The sequence below is a fragment of the Polypterus senegalus genome, chromosome 13, assembly GCF_016835505.1.
Source record: "Polypterus senegalus isolate Bchr_013 chromosome 13, ASM1683550v1, whole genome shotgun sequence".
Taxonomy (NCBI): Eukaryota; Metazoa; Chordata; class Cladistia; order Polypteriformes; family Polypteridae; genus Polypterus; species Polypterus senegalus.
The window spans coordinates 44,849,409-44,867,521 of NC_053166.1; the positions used below are offsets into that span (position 1 = coordinate 44,849,409).

The 18,113-nt window shown below is 37.8% G+C and overlaps 1 protein-coding gene across 1 annotated transcript in view; it reads left to right on the top strand.

Moving 5' to 3' along the window:
* The first annotated feature begins 11,075 nt into the window (after positions 1-11,075).
* Positions 11,076-18,113, top strand: part of LOC120542818 (PRELI domain-containing protein 2-like) — a 54,624-nt gene continuing 47,586 nt past the window's right edge. The window contains exon 1 of the mRNA XM_039775493.1: positions 11,076-11,258. Within this exon, the coding sequence (XP_039631427.1) occupies positions 11,184-11,258 (75 nt within the window). The 5' untranslated portion in view covers positions 11,076-11,183. The remainder of the gene's footprint in view (positions 11,259-18,113) is intronic.

The following is an 18,113-nucleotide window of genomic DNA, read 5'->3' on the forward strand; positions in this document are numbered from 1 at the left end:
TGGCACAACTTTAAATCTGCCTAGAGCAGTCTGTCCACAAAACCCGAGTGATGGTACAAGAAGAAGATGAGTGAGGGAGCCCACCAAGAGACTTATGAGAAATCTGAAGGAGTTATGAGCTACAGTGGAAGAGATTGGAGAGACTGTGAAAACAATATCTGTACCCAAGTGCATCACCAGTTGCAGCTTTATGGTAGAATGGCAAGAAGTGTCACTTTGAAAAAATGCACGTTTAGGTTATAGTTTGTCAGGAGGTACATTAAAGACTCTGGAGTTACTGTAGCTGGAAGAAGGCTGTATGGTCTGATGAGACCAAAATTAAGCTTTTTGGCAATCAGACTAAACATCCCCACTGCACTTTATCAAAGACACACAATTCCCATCATGAATCATGGTGGTGGCAGCATGATGCTATAGGGATGCTTCTCTGCAGCAGGTGCTGCAAGGCTTGAGTTGAAAGAGTGAAGGATAAAACGAATGCAGAAAAATACAAGGACATCCTATAGGGAAACCTGATGGAGTCTGCAAGAAACATACGCCTTAGGAGAAGATTAGCTTTCCAGCAAGACAACGGCAAGCATAAAACTAAAGGTACAAAGGAATGTAATAAAAACAGCACTTGTAATCATAGTCACAGTCCAGATCTCAATCCAATTAAAAAATTGTGGCTGGACTTGAAGAAGGCTGTTCACTCCTGATCTCCATGCAACATAGCAGAGCTTAAACAGTTTTGCAAATAACAAAGGGGAAATATTGCAGCGTCCAGATGTGCAAAGCTAATAGAGAAAGAACTGTGCACACAGACATGAGGCTGCCATGGCTGCCAAAGGTGAATGCACTAAATATTGACTTGAAGGGGGTAGATATTTATGTGATCAGTTATTTTGTGTCAATATTTGTTATTAATTTAGATTTCTTTGGAGAGATCTGCTTTCACTTTGACATTAAAGAGTCTTTTTCTGTTGATGAATGCCAAAAAGCCTAATTAAATCCACATTGATTCAATGTTCTCAATTAATTAAATGTGAACTTTCCAAAGGGGTGAATACTTTTTGTGAACATTGTTAAAATATGGTATTTAAAACAAAACCATTGCATTAGTGACTAGATTTATAGTAAATAATGGAACAATATTGTAAAACAAAATGTGACTGAAAGAAAATTTTGCAGTATACTGCATGTGCCTGCGGGGTTTATATCTGCAGGTTAGTAAGGAACCTTTCCTGATTCTTGTATAAATAGCTTGGAGAAGTGTATTAAATCTAGATTAGTCATGTGTGCTGATGACAGAAAGTGTGGAGCTGTCAAGAGTGAAGAAACGGTGCAAAATATCCAGAATGTCCTCGGCAGTAAATGTGTTGGAGCTGACACATGGCAAAAGAAACCTAGTGAGTAAGTGTGGTGTGATGTGTGCTGGTAGGAGAGTGCAGGGTTGAATTTCTCAAATGAATGGGATTGCAGGAACTGCTTGTAGCAGATTTTGATAAAGAGCTCATGGTAGAGATAAGGGGCTACAAAGGAAATAAAAAGAGTGCTGGATTGCATTTAATGAACTGGAAGGTATGTATCAGAAAATAAAAGTGAGATGAAAGCCTCTGATATTGTGAAAGGGTAGTTCCAGTACCAAAATACACATTAAAAATATTTGTAAGATACAGTTTCTTCTCGTTTTCATCAAAGCTCAGAGAGTACTTTAAGAAACAATTCTCAAGTGAACTACCAGTAAAGTTCAGCAAACCTCTTAAATAACAGGGATCAGAACTCTGACAGTAAAACAACACCTCTGCATACTGCTAGGCAGGAGATACGTAGACTCTGTCAACTATGGTGCCCCAGACACGATGTACAGTAGATGAATTGTGTGAGTGAGAAAGATGGAAAGGGGGATTTCCCTTAAGATGCTGCCTTGAAGATAGGGGAATGAAGGAGGGGCACTTAATTCTTTAACCAAACATGGAGAGAGGAGAATTGGAATGAGGCCACAGGACAACCTAGCTTACCGCGGAATCCTGGGCCAAGTTGCTCATTTAACAGTGTGATTATTAAGCATTGGCAAGAGTCTAGAACTTTCCTGCCAGAAAGTTAGGGGATAGCAGATTGACTGGCTTAACTCAGGGAAGCAGGGCCATTTGCTTCTTTAAGAGACCAAGTAGCTGTAAAAGATTGGAGGAAGCTTAAACCTTAAAGAGCTACTGAATGTTCAGGGACGCTGAGTACGACGAGGAGCCGTAGCCTTGTGTCTAACTATAGGCATGGCTAAGTGCTGTTTAGCATATAGGGATGTGCTCTCCTCTTCCCCCGTTCTCCATCCTCTAAATCAGAGATTCCTAAACTTTTTTATGTGCATTTATATATAATGTGAAAAGCACCTATAGGGAAAGCTGTTTCTGCCTATCTCCCAGTGGGCTGATTTTGGAAAAACTTATTCTTTAAAGAAATTTATCTTGACTGTTCAGTTTTCATTGAGATATCTCAAATACAGCATGCTGCACACATTTTTGAAATTTCTAAATTTTCTATTAAAAGCAGTAGTGAATTTGCAATCTTGTCTAACTTGAAACAGAGAAACATTCGGAGTGACTTCTATGAATTAGTTTACTATTTTTATTTTATTCTTAGAGCATTCACTTCAACTTGTTTTTTTTTCTTTTTACACATTTGATAGCCAATCCTTATGGTTAAATACCTGCAGTCATGCACACTGAAGCAAGGACACCACAGGATTAGGCATGGTTGGATAACTGAATATTACTAAATAAGAGAAGTATGATGTTAGATTTGTATTTCTTCCTTCAGTTTGCTAACAATCATATTCTTTATTTATTCAATTTGGTATTAATGTTATTACTTATTTATTCATCACCATGCAAGGTAAGTACCATCCCTTACTTGATTAGAATGCAGGAGACAGTATTGTTACATGTTAATAGTTTGGCGTCTGCCTTCCCCACATCCCACACTTGTCTCTGTGGCTGTGCAGTATCTTGTATAAGATTCAGTCACAATAACTCACTTGTTGTCTGCACCTTGAAATCAAAGCCACTGAGTGACTGAAGTTCATGTCTGTAAAAGTAAAAAACACAAGCCTGAATTGCCTCAAAAACTTGCATATTGCAATCTTTTTAGTTAGCCAATAGAAGGTGTCATTTTGAATGACTTCTAATTACATCCATAGTGGCTAACACAGTACAACACAATAGTACTAATGGATGAACAATAAAAGCAAGCACTGGATCCCCCCTCCCACAGACCTCTAGGCAATATATGCAAGATGTTCTGGTGGTAGATGGGGATCAAATGTGTAAAAAATTTCATTTTACAGTATGAAAGAAGGTTAATCACAAGCTTCTTTGTTTTTAAAACCAAATCAAAATGTATTTGTCACATACAGTTAAACATAATGCAATATATGAGTATAATGAAGTGCTTAGTTCCTGAACTCCAAGTCTGTGCAGTAGAAGAATATAAAAAGACGATAAATACTCAGCTGTATAAATATCAATACATACAATCACAACATTATGCCAGTATTAGAAAGAAAGAAAGAAAGAAAGAAAGAAAGAAAGAAAGAAAGAAAGAAAGAAAGAAAGAAGAATTGACAATATGGCATTGTGTAGCTCTAGGTATTGTCCTTCTTTAAGAACTGGTCTTCAGGCAGCAGTAGCATTTCCCTGAATGCAATAAAGAGAAATGGACATTTTTGGGATGACTGGCATCTCTGATAATTTTCTTTGACCTGGTCCAACATCGCTTGGTAAAAATTCTTTAGTATCTGGGTGGGCAGCCTAAAATCCCTGAGGCATTTGAAATGGTAAAGACATTGTTGTGCCTTCTTCATTAAGGTGTCAATTTGCTTGTACCAGATGATGTCCTCTGTAGTAGGACATTGAAGCATCTGAAACTGTTCAACCTCTCCATCTCCTCATTCAACTCCTTTGTCTTGTTGACATTCAGGACAAGCTCGTGAGACACTCTCCACTTCATCCTTGTAAGCCTGTTCATTGTTGTTAGAGTTCAGGCCTACCACTGGTACGTCATCATTAAACTTGACAGTGATGCTAACGTGATGTGCAGCCATGCAGTCATATGTATAGAGGGAGTATAGCAGAGGACTAAAACACTGCCCCATGGAGCCCCCCTGTAGTGGGTGAGGAATGGTGTGACCACGCACTCAAACCACCTCTGGTTTGCCTGTCACTGAGCTTTTCCACAAAATTCTCTCTCCTGCTGTCTGGGGGTGGGGGGCAGTACTGTACATAGGATCATGATGATAGCATCACCCAGAGATCTACTGGAGTGATATGCAAACTATAACAGCATTTCCTCAATATAACTTCTGACATGAAAGGATCAAAATATGCACCTTACTGACCACTTTATCCAGCAATGCAGGTATTTGTCTGCCTGCAGACATGATAGCTATATCCTAGCCATCATCTGGAGTTTAAATGGTTTCAATAAGGGCCTTGTACAAGTACATCCTTGTCAAAAGACTACTAGGCCCCAATTATTTTTGCTACCCTTAGTGTGCTGTCTAAATTTCATTCCTCCTATACTCCATAATAGGACAAAAAAAAAGTAGATATCCACATATCCAGAAGCAATCAATGATTATTCAAGTACAGCACAATGAATTTTCTCACTCCTAAATGTCATAATCCTGTAGAATCCTATAGTCTGTAGTATGATTGACTTCAAGGCTTTAAATTAAAATATACATACCAAATTTCAGTATTAGTACTGACCCAAATTTTTTTATCAGCCCATGTCCCCAAATAAAATGCCAATTGAATGATAGCTGATAATTACATTATAAGTCTGGTGTGCATATTTTGGTGCATCACATTACATTCGCAAAAAGTAAATTATCCCTGGTTGACTTTCTGATTTAAACAGCTGGGACTGTTTCGGAAGGCAAAGGCATTCCCATTTGCAGTCATGACTCAGGTAATCACAAACCGATACTTGACACTGCGCCAGTTACAGAAGCCTCGAGTGACAGGAAGCTGAAGTCTCTTTTGTTTGGATAAAGCTCTGTGGGATCCTAAACATTTGTGAAGCAGACAATCTTACTTTAATATCTCATTCAAATGCTGGCACAGCATTTCATGTTATACTTCTTTATGTTACACAGGGAAATTGCTTAGGTTTCTGCATGTTTTTTTCTTTCAAGAATTCCCCCCAGTCGGTTGTTTCTTTTTGGCACAGTTGCACTGCAATTCAGCAATTTAACAAGATCAAGCTGCCAGGTGGTATATCAGAGAAGCATGACACAGCAGGGTCTCATTTAAGATTTCTGGGCTATGTTGTTTTGGAAATAATATATACTTACTAAACTAACGAAGCAAATACCCAAACTTGATGCTATTACGTAGAATAAAGCATTTGTAATGGAGCTGCAAAATCCATAGTGATTATATTGATGGTAATACAGTGGGATGCAAAAGTTTGGGCAACCTTGTTAATAGTCATTATTTTCCTGTATAAATCGTTGGTTGTTACGATAAAAAATGTCAGCTAAATATATCATATAAGAGATACACACAGTGATATTTGAGAAGTGAAATGAAGTTTATTGGATTTACAGAAAGTGTGCAATAATTGTTCAAACAAAATCAGGCAGGTGCATAAATTTGGGCACCACAAAAAAGAAATGAAATCAATATTTAGTAGATCCGCCTTTTGCAGAAATTACAGCCTCTAAACGCTTCCTGTAGGTTCCAATGAGAGTCTGGATTGTGGTTGAAGGTATTTTGGACCATTCCTCTTTACAAAACATCTCTAGTTCATTCAGGTTTGATGGCTTCCGAGCATGGACAGCTCTCTTTAACTCACACCACAGATTTTCAATTATATTCAGGTCTGGGGACTGAGATGGCCATTCCAGAACGTTGTACTTGTTCCTCTGCATGAATGCCTTAGTGGATTTTGAGCAGTGTTTCGGGTCGTTGTCTTGTTGAAAGATCCAGCACCGGCGCAGCTTCAGCTTTGTCACTGATTCCTGGACATTGGTCTCCAGAATCTGCTGATACTGAGTGGAATCCATGCGTCCCTCAACTTTGACAAGATTCCCAGTCCCTGCAATGGCCACACAGCCCCACAGCATGATGGAACCACCACCATATTTTACTGTAGGTAGCAGGTGTTTTTCTTGGAATGCTGTGTTCTTTTTCCTCCATGCATAACACCCCTTGTTATGCCCAAATAACTCAATTTTAGTTTCATCAGTCCACAGCACCTTATTCCAAAATGAAGTTGGCTTGTCCAAATGTGCTTGAGCATACCTCAAGTGGCTCTGTTTGTGCTGTGGGCAGAGAAAAGGCTTCCTCTGCATCCCTCTTGCATACAGCATCTCCTTGTGTAAAGTGCGCTGAATGGTTGAACGATGCACAGTGACTCTATCTGCTGCAAGATGATGTTGTAGGTCTTTGGCGCTGGTCTGTGGGTTGACTCTGACTGTTCTCACCATTCATCGCTTCTGTCTATCCGAAATCTTTCTTGGTCTGCCACTTCGTGCCTTAACTTGAACTGAGCCTGTGGTCTTCCATTTCCTTAATATGTTCCTAACTGTGGAAACAGACAGCTTAAATCTCTGGGACAGCTTTCTGTATCCTTCCCCTAAACCATGATGGTGAACAATCTTTGTCTTCAGGTCATTTGAGAGTTGTTTTGTGACCCCCATGTTGCTACTCTTCAGAGAAAATTAAAGGAGGAGGGAAACTTACAATTGACCCCCTTAAATACTCTTTCTCATTATAGGATTCACCTGTGTACTGTATGTAGGTCAGGGGTCACTGAGCTTACCAAGCCAATTTGAGTTCTATTAATTAGTTCTAAAAGTTTGGAAATAAATAAAATGACAACGGTGCCCAAATTTATGCACCTGCCTGATTTTGCTTGAACAATTATTGCACACTTTCTGTAAATCCAATAAACTTCATTTCACTTCTCAAATATCATTGTGTGTGTCTCCTATATGATATATTTAACTGACATTTTTTATCGTAACAACCAACGATTTATACAGGAAAATAATGACTATTAACAAGGTTGCCCAAACTTTTGCATCCCACTGTAATTATTGATACACTAACATTCAAGTTAAGGTACCTTTCTCTGATACTCAATATTATACTGTGTTAGAGTTGCATGGTTGGCAAGATTTTGCTTTGGAAAAACACCCTGGATGAAGGATCCAAATAAAAACTCGAGTGTCCAGTGAGAGAAAGCCACACTGGCAGCACAGGGAGTTCTGAACATACCAGTGTTGCAGTGCAGGAGCTGCTAGGGCATTAAGTAAGTGTGTGTGTGTGTGCTGAATACCCTAGAAGGCCTGAGTGAAATGCAATGTTCCCCTGGACTCTAGGGAGGTAAGTATAAAAGCAGGTGCTAAGGAAAGAGAAGGAAGCAAGGAAGAAGTTGCATCGTCTCCAAACTGAACATATGGCTGACAAGGACAACTATCTGGATTTTCTAGGACCTTGCTGTCCCCTTAAAGGTAATGGTAAGGAGAAATGGAAAGAAGCTGTACTCTCACATTTATCTGCGATGGGCAGCATATAAATTGTTCCTTACTGGAAATGGGCAGTTCGGAGGCAGGAAGAGATACCTGGCTCTTTAAGATCAACAGAAGACATGTGGGTGTAGGGACATCAGGGGGAGGTAGAAAGCGTTTTAGTCCAGTGCCCTTGGAGCAAATGTAGAGATATTGCTGATTTTTGGGCTTGGCTGAAAATGACCATGGGATGGCACTTAAGGCTACTATTCTGGCAAGAAAGTATACAACCAGAAAGAAGGCAAGAAAGGCCACTCAAAAATAATGACAGAATGTGGGAAGCAGGCTTAACAGGAACATGCTCGTTTGCTATTGTATGTATCTTGGGATGGTGTTCAATATATAAAATCTGGCTTTAATTGACCTTGGTGACTTTCATACATACTCAAGTTGGCCTAGTGAGCTGTACAAGAAAGATATGGTATATCTGCCGTTTCATGACTCATGTTGCAAAAATGTTGAATTCCACCCTAAGTGCAAAGGCAGCATGAGACTGCAATTTTTAGTATAGCTATCTGACAGCACCAGTAATCTGAGTAAATTCCTACTTTGGTCACTGCCTGTTTGGTGTTTGCGAGTTCTGTCTATGGATTTCACTAGGTACTTCCAAAGCACCTCTTCTTGAAATACCGCCTCCAGCTCATATCACAAAAACTGCCCTCAAGAAAACTAATGTTAGTTGTGGAGAGCTGCAGTGGCAAGAGGTTTTATACATAAGGTGGTGCGGTTCACCTTTCTTTTCACAAGCATAAGAAAAACCACTCAATACAACCTATTCCCTCAATTAGTAATAGATTTTATCAATATTAAAGTAATATTTTATAGTTATTGCTTGCAGGACCTTTCAAAAAAACACATCATATTACATCTCTAAAATACTTCATTAAATGCCGAATCAATATAATAAGTTCAAGAAATAATACAGACTGCAAAATATATATATTACTACATGTAGCATTTTCCATTTCCTCTTCCAAATTAACCTAACTACTTGGGCTAGGGCCACCCTTGTTGTGACAGTGCTTAACTTGTGCATAATGGCTCTGCAATCACATTGAACAGTGATGCTAAGGACATTTGCCTAATCCATGGCAAGATCCTGCAGGATGTGATCTCAGTTCATGATGAGACATGATAAAACTGATCTCACTAACAGAAAACAACCCAAATGTTAATGTGGATATGCATACATAATGAAAAAATGAACATTTCCAAATGAGCACTCAATTCAAATTGTGTCAATTCTGGTTGTTTCTGCAGCATTTTAATTTTTGTCCTCAGAATATAATTTTCAAAGAAGGTATTGGCCCAGTGTGGCAGGACAGAATGTAAAAAACAATCATGCTCTCTCAAACCTGCACTGGCACTTGTCTAGGCAATCATCTTGGACTCCATGACAGGCTTTAATTTGACAGTACAACACTTGCTTTGCTCCCACAATCCAGATGTCAGTCAGTATACTCATTATACCACGCAAGGAGTGAGAAAACAGATTTTTATTCTTGAGACTTCAAAGCCACCTTAGAGCCCAAAGGCATTTTCCAAGTTTTTAGCTTCTTGCCCTTAAACTTCACATGCTGACTACATTCTAAATTGAATGCTTCTAGAATCTCTGCAAATCATTTACCTCTTACGCATGTTTCACATGAGACATAAAGAGCTGTAAAGTATGAAATTCGTGCAGTTTACACACAGCAGTGATTCAATGACAATAATTCACAAAGCTGAACTTATACAATCATTCTTGATTATTTCTTCAAAGTTTTTTTTCTCCTAATGCTTAAACTTTATAAACAGTAACACATTAGGTAGTGCTGCTGCCTCTTGGCTCTAGAGTACTGTGCTTGAATTTTGGCTCAACGGATCCACAATTTATATTTGTATAAGGTTGGAGCCTATTTTGGCAGAACCTAACCCTAAGTTGATCAAAAATTTACTTACATCTGTCCAGTAGTGTTGATCAGAGATATACAGTACGTCAAAGTGCTTTTTATAACGAATATGCTGTGTTTGCTGGTGACCTTGTTCCCTGAATATTTTCCTTGAAAATGTTTTTGGTATCTGGGGACACTAAAACGTCGAGATCCATCAAAAACTGGAGATCGAAATTTTTAACAAATCTAAAGCTTTCGCTCCTTCCCCATAGACAATAGGTTATGTTGGGGGAGGGCGCAAAGCAATAATAACTAAAGATTGGTTACTGTTTACTAGGCACTTCTGTCTTCTAGATGGAAGAAAAAAGTGTGAAGCATTTGCACTAACAAATTTGCACTCAGAGCGTGACTTCAAAAATGTCTGACATGGAATATCATTGCCCCAAAGACTGGAACGCCAGGAGTGCAATAATGTATATATATAATTGTTGCTAATTTCTGAAAAAAATATTTTATTTGTGGTTATTGTTCTGCCTGAGTCTTGTTGGTTAGGCATGGTGGTGCAGGGGTTAGCACTGCTGCTTGACAGCTAAGGTCACATTTTTGGTCACAATAATGGGTCCAGCATAGTTGGCAGATGCTTCTCTAGGCCTTGGGGACACTTAAAAGACCATTGCATCATTAAAATCAATGCAAAACTAGTTCAGTTTCTCCTTTGCCATTGATTTCAATGTGTTTCGCAAAATCTTGCAAAGTTTCTAAACATTTCAGTTGAATTTGTGTCAAAGAAGACAATCCTACACAGAACCAGGAAGAATGTGCAAACTCCAGAATTGACAGTGACATGAACCCGTTCTCCTGGGTCTGTTAAGCATCAACCCTAACCACTGCACCACCATATCTCAAGTATTGATTACTCCACCACATAAATAAATTCAACATTTGACTTTTCTTTAAAAATCTAAAACATGTTTAATTGGCCACTGCTCATCACTTCAGTTTTACATCTTTCTAATTCATTTTACTCAGATATTCTGCAATGAAATCACATAAATGTAAATGGCCTTTGCTTTCTGACTTATTATTCTGAAGACTTTTTTGCTGACTAGTTTTTGCTTAAGAAAGGAAAAAAGGGACCAAGTACTCAGACCCTTAACAAAGTAAAATATTGCAGAAAGAAAGAAAGAAATTTGAATGTTGCACATAATTACAACTCGGTTATTTTTATATCTAGCATTCATATACCATTCCGTTGCTTTAACCCATTTATTCCTGAATTATGGCTGCAGTGGCGATGGCTTCAGCGCTGGGCACACTAACGCACAGTCAGCTTCTTTAATTAAACTAGGAGTTCAGTTATCAGCGGAGATTAATGCCAAGAATAGTCGAAGTGACATAAGTGATAATCCGCAGTCATCATGTTTCTCCACGGGCCGTTTCCCATTGTCAGACAGTTTATTCCATCTCTCCAAGTTATTGCTTTTTTCCATATTTTTCCAATACCCACTGAAATCTTAATCGAAGAAAAAAATCTGCCTACAATGGTACAACCGTTTCCCTTCTCTTGCCATGTCGTAATCTCGTGCAGTTTTAATCTCTCTTCCGCCATGGGAGGCACCAATAAAGTTATTGAATATTCTCCTGAAGTTTGACCCGCACGTGTCCGCTTCTTTTCTGTAAGCGCGTAGAACATCGGGGCGGGTCGGTGTGTTTGAGTGCAGTACAACAAGCTGCATTAATTATTAAGTTTTGACATGGTTATTACTTTGGAAGTAAGGAAACTGTACAAATATCCATTTGAGCGCGTCGTAGAAATGCACTTAAATAAGGTAGGTGAGCTTGCTGCACGCTGAGTTTACGTTGCATGAGCTGTACGTGCGCGCTGCCACGACGACGCCAGTTTGCTTGCAGGCTTTAACGCTTAGCTTCCCTGCATTCCCTGGCCCTCTCTCCGGTTCAAATATTTCACTGAACGCCATCTACTCATTCTGGGAGTGTTCTACACTTTTCCGATGCATGGTGCTTTACTTTTTCCATGAAGCGTGTCAAGCGAGACTTAAATGTATCGATATGAACAGTAGACCCTTCTTGAAGCAGTTTATTTGTGCACGCAACTCGTGGTGTGTTTTTAACGCAGGCGGGTTAGGCTGCTAGTATTGTAATCGATGCACGCCTGCTCTTGATACTGCACTAGTTTCTCCAAACAATTTTAATGTTTATTGAGCTGTTTCCTTAGTTTGCAACATGCGCATTTTCTAAGATTTCAGTCTGCTGTGCTGTTTATGTTGCGTAGGTCTGCGGGTGTGATTAGCTGTTATCAGCTTTGTTTGTGGGCGGCTGCTGGAGTGGTTAGTGTTACTGCCGCATGGCTCTCAGTATCCGGGTACATCACTCCCATGAGAGTCCAGCTACACACAGGTCCCTGCACGGAGGGTCCAATTACAGATCACTTTCTCTTGTCCTGCTAGGTCTCCCCACGTAGTCCGAAATACGTGCATGTCGCCCATCGTGGCAGTGTGTATGTGAGTGAGCCTCAAGGTGTCTTGCCACCCTGTCTGCGATTACCGATACTGTATAGCCAGCTTATGCGAAAGTGGATTTAAGAAGGAATGTCGCTTTAAAAGATTTTTTTTTCATTTAATGTGTTGGTTTTCACATTGCTTTCCCTCTTGGTTTGGGTTGAGCCAGCTCTAAAACAGTCAGTCATCATTTTAGTAACTTTAGGTTTTTTTCTTGATATCTGTTCTCAATTTATAATATATAGCCATAACGCTATAACAATTTTTGAAAAAGTCACCATGTTTAACCAAAGTATACTTGTGAAGAAGTTGAAACGATATATTTACATCAAGTCATTAAATTTTCAAAGGTAGTCGCATTTAGTAGATGATACAGGTTGCCGCACCCACCACACGACAAAGCACCTCAGTATCCTTAATTAGGACCAGAGCACAGCGGGTGTCACATTACACGATAGACATATAAAATATGATAGACATATTTCTAACAATTTTGAAGACAGTCATTTATTCACTTTCTACATCCTCTTATTCCAGCGTTGTCTAGGACTAGCCCTTCTCCTGTACAGCACTGGGCACAAGGCAACCCTGAACAGGGTGCTATTTGACCAACAGCTAACCTTGGTAACAAAGGAAATTTAGACTTAATAATAATTGTACTATTCATTAGTTAGAATCTGAGAGTAAACTAGTGTATTTGAGGAAGCCCAATACATACACAAAGAGAACATGAAAATCTGACAGAGTTGGTGCACAGGCTGAATTTTAAAGTCTGTACCATGGACCTGTGAAACCCTGTATAAACCCATAACCATTGACTAAAGGGACATTTTCATACAGTTGTGAACCATTGTAAAATGGAATTTGCTAAAGCCGTTAAATGCAATTCAGCCACAAATACAAAATAATAATAATAATATAGCCTGATAAAATATGTTTTAAGTATGGGGTGTATTTCAGTTAAATATAAAACCAGTGATATCACAGCATGCAAAAACATGCAGATATTTTGTTACCTTTAAATAAAACTGAAGCATTCAGACTTGATGTTCAGCAATTGATTTAGTTTCTCATAATGAAAATTTTTGCTATAGCTTTATGGTGTGTCATTTTAGGATATCCTAAGTTTAGTGTTGAATATCATGACAGACAATAATATACAACATACAGTATGCATTTTTTATAAACAACAACAACAACAACATTTATTTATATAGCACATTTTCATACAAACAGTAGCTCAAAGTGCTTTACATATTAAAGAATAGAAAAATGAAAGACATAATTATAAAAAATAAATCAACATTAACATCGAATAAGAGTAAGGTTCAATGGCCAGGGGACAGAAAAACAAAAAACTCCAGGCGGCTGGAGAAAAAATAAAATCTGTAGGGATTCCAGACCATGAGACCGCCCAGTCCCCTCTGGGCATTCTACCTAACATAAATGAAACAGTCCTCTTTGGATTTAGGGTTCTCACGGAAGGGCTTGATGATGATGATGGTCACGTAGACTTCTTCCTTTTAATCCGTCCATCATTGTTGGAGCATCATGAAGCTTTGAGTAGGTGGAGGTGGCGCAGGCCACCACCACAAAGAAACCGGAAAAAGAAACAGAAAAGAGAGTAGGGGTCAGTACCGATTTTAGAGCCACCATGAATAGTTGTTATGATGAATTGAACATACAGAGTATCAGGATTAAGTTAAATTACGATTAAAATGAAGTTATAAAAGGCCATGTTAAAGTAATGTGTTTTCAGCAGTGTTTTAAAGTGCTCTACTGTATCAGCCTGGCGAATTCCTATTGGCAGGCTATTCCAGATTTTAGGTGCATAACAGCAGAAGGCCGCCTCACCACTTCTTTTAAGTTTTGTTCTTGGAATTCTAAGGAGACACTCATTTGAGGATCTGAGGTTACGATTTGGAATATAAGGTGTCAGACATTCCGATATATAAGATGGGAGAGATTATTCAAGGCTTTATAAACCATAAGCAGAATTTTAAAGTCAATTCTGAATGACACAGGTAACCAGTGTAGTGACATCAAAACTGGAGAAATGTGTTCGGATTTTCTTTTCCTAGTTAGGATTCTAGCAGCTGCATTCTGCACTAGTTGCAAGCGATTTATATCTTTTTGGGTAGTCCTGAGAGGAGTGCGTTACAGTAATCTAGTCGACTGAAAACAAGCGCGTGAACTAATTTCTCAGCATCTTTCAGTGATAAAAGAGGTCTAACTTTACTTATGTTTCTTAAGTGAAAAAATGCTGTCCTAATGATCTGATTAATATGTGATTTAAAATTCAGATTACAGTCAACAATCACCCCTAAGCTTTTTACCTCTGTCTTGACTTTTAATCCTAATGTATCCAGTTTATTTCTAATAGCTTCATTGTATCCATTATTGCTGATCACTAAAATTTCAGTTTTCTCTTTATTTAACTTGAGAAAATTACTATTCATCCATTCTGAGATACAAGTCAGACATTGTGTTAGTGAATCAATAGAATCAGGGTCATCAGGTGCTATTGATAAGTACAGCTGTGTGTCATCAGCATAGCTGTGGTAGCTCACGTTGTGCCCTGAGATAATCTGACCTAACGGAAGCATGTAGATTGAGAATAACAGCGGACCCAGGATAGAGCCTTGTGGAACACCATATTGGATATCATGTGTCTTCGAGTTGTAATTCCCACAACTAACAAAATATTTTCATTTTTCATTTTAAACAGTATTTTGTGATCAAACAGTTTTTTATTAAAATACAAGGGCCACCATTTTAGAGAAAAAAAACAAGCCAATTTAAAAACAAAATAAAAACCCAATCCAATTTAAAAACAAAATCAAAACCCAATCCACCATCCCTTAACACAACCCAACCTTGGCCAACAAAGAGAGCAAAGAACCCTCAGTGGAGAAGCAAGAGAAGAAACAGCATGTCAAAGACACCTTTAAGAAGAACAAAATCTGGGGCTTCAGCCTGGACCATGAGGCATTCATACACTAACCAGCTGTACCATATCAGGCTATTTATCAAAGTAAGGCTGGACAAGGGCCAAGGCACATCTCCACCTTAAACCATATGTCTAGAATATAAGCGATTAGAGGGCCTATCTTTGAAGATCGAGCCCTGTGCTCAACACCAGAGAAGGGGAAGGTGAGAATACAACTTAGAGATATCCTATTTGACTGTAGCAGTAGCCATGACGGAAAGTCAGCAATGGGATTATCAGTTGCACCCAGTCTGGCAGTGTAAAAACCCAGTGGTTTAGTTCAAGATCTGGCAAGGAAAGTCCTCCATCGCATTTGCAAAGAATCAAAGTGGAGTGTTTAATAGCAGGCCTTATTTCATTCCACAGGATGGTAAACAAAAGTGACCTTACATTGGATCAGTAGTTAATTGGTTCATGTGGTGAATTGTGTATTTTTTATTTTATTCTAAAAATTCAAAAGATTATTTTAAATGTAAATTTACAATTGACACACTTTAATTCTACAGATAATTAGGAATAAATATATTTGATTAAAAGTCTCCCAAGTTAAATGCTTAATTTTCTCCATTAGCTGAAAACTTTCAAATGTATGTTGAAGCGTGGTGGGAAGACTAAATTAAATGTAAAACAGCATTTTCAAACATTTGTGACTGTATTTTTCCAGGTGAGTTGCTGGGTAACAGACAGATTATGTGTAAGAATGAATACAATAAAGTAAGCAACTGTGATTTCCTTCTGTAAGAACCTTCTGTAAGAAACAAAACAGTTTCAGACTTGCTTAAACCCATTCAGGGTTACATCAAAGTATATGTTCTCAAATTAGACAATTTGATTGGTCAGTCCACCCATGCAGACTCAGAAAATATTAAAAACTCCAAAATGGCAGAGATAGGTGCAGGATTCAAATTTAGAATTCCAGTTCAAACCATTTCACTGTCTTCACTATCAGGCCGCTTGGGTGATAAGAAAATTACATGTTTTGACCAATGAATAATGATACAATTTAATATTTTGTAATTCAAAAGATTTTATTTTGTCATCAGATACTGTATTTAGCAGATAATTCAAATAATGACCTATATCCCATCTTTGTATAGAATAGCTTTTTTCCAGACATATATAAAAAGTCAGAACAATCTTTATAAATTATATTATTTTGTAGAGTTTTTCTTGCAGGCTCAGGTTTTGCAGTACAGCTAAATCCAGTGCTGTATACAGTATATTTTGTATATCAGGTATGTGCAGACAGAAAAAATTAATTAAGCTTTAACATTTCTAGAAACATAATGTAGTTTGGTAAAAATGTTGCAGATTTTGTATTTTATACACATTGCATAGCAATTCTTATCTCTTTCTATATTTACCTGCAAGTTTAAAGCTTTTACCTTGTTTCCTTTCCTATACCTTACATAGCTGTATATTTTAGAAAATTGCAGGTGACACCCATATTAGTAGCTAGCAAATACTGAAAAGGCAGCAACACAGTATGATAAAATTTTCTTGGCATCCCTTAGGAAACAATATTCAGTGTATATAGTGTGTTATATATAGGTGGAAAGAATATTCATTTTGAATAAAGGTAAATTATGCTGGTTTTCAAGAAGCAAACTCCGAAATGTTTTAACAGTTTTATATTGACAAAAATTTCTTATCCTTTACGTGATGATGATGAGAAGAAATTAAAAAGGCTAATAAGGTGTTAAATGTAAATCATGTGATCACTTTCTTCAATACACTGTAATACAATAGACTCAATGTATCACTGAATGCTGTGCAGAGAAAAGCAAAAATGTACCTCAACGAATTAATGACTATCCCATTTGTGTGATCAGAGGATCCATGGGGGCATAATATAGTTATTCAAAATGTATTAAAGGTATTAGTACACTAGATCCAACAGGATTCATTCTGTTTAACAGTGACATGATTGAAAACACATTGTTTACTTCACAATAAGTGTGGCATAATAACAAGACAGTAATACTGATGCACTTTGGCATTAGGGTATTGTCAACATTAAATGCGGAATGGTCTTCTTTTTAATTTTCTAATCTGTGATGTATATATAAACATGGAAATGTGGGAATCAATTTGGAGATAGTGGGAGCCACTAAATTCTACACAGCAAGGAGTGTAGCGATCAAATACAGGAGCAGCTTTAATCTGGTAGCAGGAGGAAGCCCCTTTGTGTTTACTAAGTGCTATGTCATTGCACTGTATATTATATTGTAGGTTCAATCAACACCAATTTAAGAAAAATCTTTAGAAATTTAATTTGTGAAAGCGCTGTTATAATGAAAGGAAAGCTGAAAAATCATTTAAGTTTTAGGCTGGCGTCAAGTATTAAAAAGCAGGTAATAATTTTAAAGACTTCCATAAAAATAGAAATGTCTTAGTCCTTTTTTTTAAGTATCTTATTACAAGCAGGGGCGCTGTTATACATGTCAGGGCCCCTCCTCAGCCTCACAATGAATTAACCATTTAGTAACATTTTTAATAACGGAACATTATCAACGTGTATTTTATAACATTTCAATCCTATTGCAAAACATTAGAAGCGTGTTTTTTGCTTTTTTTTTAAACATTTCTAGCCAAGTGCAAAAGGTTATCAGCTCATGTTTTGTAATGCTACAGAAAACAAAATATCCTTTTAACATTATTTTAAACAAACACAGTAAATAATAGGTTCTGTCTTATTGCACTCATTTTTTTACAGAATCTATCTCTTGAGTTTTCACAGGTACAAAGTCATTATTGACATCTGAAAAGTTCACTTAATGCAGAAACGCCAAACTGGACAAGATTGGAAAATTGTTTCATTTCTCTTCTATGTTGTTGTGCATAAGTAAGTGGCTTTCTCATTGATTTAAAATGACTGCTAGGTGAGCCACTGTAGAATAAACGAAATCTGGCTGAGATGGGAGTTCTGCAGCAGGTAACGACAACAACAACATTTATTTATATAGAATATTTTCATACATATAATGTAGCTCAAAGTGCTTTACATGATGAAGAAAAGAGAAATAAAAGACAAAGTAATAATTAGAATAAGACAACACTAATTAACATAGAATAAGAGTAAGGTCCGATGTCCTGGGAGGACAGAAAAAAACACAAAAAAAAAATAAAATCTGCAGGGGTTCCAGGCCATGGGACCGCCCAGTCCCCTCTGGGTA